This window comes from Dipodomys ordii, unplaced genomic scaffold (assembly GCF_000151885.1).
Source record: "Dipodomys ordii isolate 6190 unplaced genomic scaffold, Dord_2.0 Scaffold1000006443, whole genome shotgun sequence".
Lineage (NCBI taxonomy): Eukaryota > Metazoa > Chordata > Mammalia > Rodentia > Heteromyidae > Dipodomys > Dipodomys ordii.
In genome coordinates, this window is record NW_012290060.1 from 1 (window position 1) to 2,222 (window position 2,222).

At 72.8% G+C, this 2,222-nt stretch overlaps 1 protein-coding gene across 1 annotated transcript; it reads left to right on the plus strand.

Annotated features, from left to right (window-relative positions):
• Window positions 1-619: 619 nt before the first annotated feature.
• On the plus strand, window positions 620-2,191 carry Cct8l2 (chaperonin containing TCP1, subunit 8 (theta)-like 2; the record flags this gene model as incomplete). Its single annotated transcript, XM_013037674.1, is given in 3 exon segments — window positions 620-767; window positions 770-2,044; window positions 2,047-2,191. Coding segments are annotated over 3 exon segments (1,568 nt in total), but the record flags the coding sequence as incomplete, so codon positions are not given.
• Between the last annotated feature and the right edge of the window lie 31 nt (window positions 2,192-2,222).

Sequence of the window (2,222 nt, forward strand, 5' to 3'; positions counted from 1 at the left end):
ATTGGGAGCTGTTGCACAGATATGGACGTATGTAAGTATGTGTGCATGCATGGATGCGTGTATGTATATACTGTGTGGCCTCCTACGCCCGCAGCCTGAAAAACCGAAAGACCCACGAACTCCAAATAGACACAAACTGGTAAAGCGGCCACAAAAGCAAAGAGGGAGGCAGATACGCCACACGGCCAGCACTGCACAGCACTCCAGAACAAACAGGACAGGACATCGGCCTCTCTGAGTTCCCACCGTGAAGCAACAGACGCGGGACCCGGGGCCAGCAGCACCGCACGGCCCAGGGACGCCAGGGCCGCAGCTGGCCTCTGCCCGGCCTCTGCAGCCTTCAGCCCCCGGCCCTCTGTGACCTCATTCCCGGGCACCCCCCCCCCATCTGCTGCTTTGTGATTTCATCAGCCACCCCCTTCTCGCCTCTCCACAGCCCAGTTCCCGCAGTCAGCTTTGGGACGGTTCGGGACTGTTCCGCGCAGGTGACCTCCAGCGGATGGGCCTTGGCTTCTTTGTTCCCAGCGTTCCCCGGAGCGCCCGCGATCGGTGTCCCGGGGCCCCCAGCCGCCCTGGCTAGTGCGCCCGCGCGGCCTCCCGCGCCTCCCCTGGGCCGGCCATGGAGAGCCGGGTTCCCTCCGCCCTCACACTGCCCCAGGTGCTGGGGCCGGAGGCGGCCTCGGGGCGCCGGGCCGGGCCTGGCCGCCGGCACCTGCTGCGGAGCACGGCCGCGGTGCAGGCCCTGGCGGCCGTGGTCCGGCCGTGCTATGGCCACTCGGCCGGCAGAAGTTCCTGGTGGCAGACAACGGAGACGCGGTGTGCACGGGCCAGGCGACCGCCATCCTCAAGGCCCTGCGGCTGGAGCACCCCGCGGCCCAGCTGGTGCGGGAGGCCGCGCACGCGCAGGCGGAGGAGAGCGGGGACGGCACGGCCTTCGTGGTGCTCCTGACCGAGGCGCTGCTGGAGCAGGCCGAGAACCTGCTGCAGGCCGGGCTGCGGCGCGGCCAGGTCCGCGAGGCCTACGCGGCGGCCGCGGCCGAGGTGGCGACGGCGCTGCCCTTGCTGGCCATCCGCTCGCTGGGGCCTCTGGAGGACCCGGTGTGGGCGCTGCTGCCGGTGGTGAACACGCACTCCGTGCCGGACGTGAACCTCCTGGCGAGGCTGGTGGCGCAGGCGTGCTGGGCGTGCCGCCAGCCGGACGGCAGCTTCCGGCCGGAGCGCGTGGGGGTGTGCGCGCTGCGCGGCGGGACCCCGGACGCGTCCTGCGTGCTCCCGGGGCTCGCCCTGCCCGCCGCCTGCTGCGGCCAGAGGAGCTCGGTGCTCGCCGGCGCCCGGGTGGCCCTGTTCGCCTGCGACTTCGCGTCCGCCTCGCCGCGCCTGCCCGCCACCGCGCGCCTCTCCGACCCCGCCGACCTGGCCGGGCTGCGGCGGGGCAGCGACCGCGCGCTGGAGAGGCAGCTGTCGCAGCTGGCCGAGCTGGGCATCAACGTGGTGGTGGTGTGGGGGGACGTGGACGAGCTGGCCGTGGGCCTGGCCGACCAGCTGGACATCATGGTGGTGCAGGCCCGGTCACGGAGGGACCTGGTCCACCTGAGCCAGGTGCTGGACACACCGCTGCTGGGCCAGCTGGTGCCCCCGCGGCAGCCCGGCCGCTGCCAGCGCGTGCAGGCGCGGGAGCTGGGCGACGGGCGCGCCGTGCTGCTCGAGTGGCAGCCAGCCGGCTCGCCCGCGCTCACCTTGGTGCTGCGCGGGGCCTCAGCCGAGGGCCTGCGCGGCGCCGAGCGCGCGGCCTACCGCGCCATCGACGCCTTCGCCCAGCTGTGCCGCGACCCCCGGCTGCTGCCCGGGGCGGGCGCCGCCGAGATGGCGCTGGCCACGATGCTCTGGGCCAAGGGCCACACGCTGGAGGCGCCCGACGGGCCGGCCTTCCTGGCCTTCGCCCGCGCGCTCCGGACGCTGCCCAAGACGCTGGCGGAGAACGCGGGCCTGGCCGCATCCCAAGTGATGGCGGAGCTGAGCGGGATCCACCAGACCGGGAACTTCGTGGTGGCGTGGGCCCCGAGGGCTTGGTGGACGCGGCCCGCGAGGGAGTGTGGGACGTGCTGACCACCAAGGCCCGGGCGCTGCAGATCGTGGCGGACATGGTGATGCAGCTGGTGATGGTAGACGAGATCGTCCTGGCCCAAGAGCGGCCCGGCCTTCCAGCCCGACACCCGGGAGGC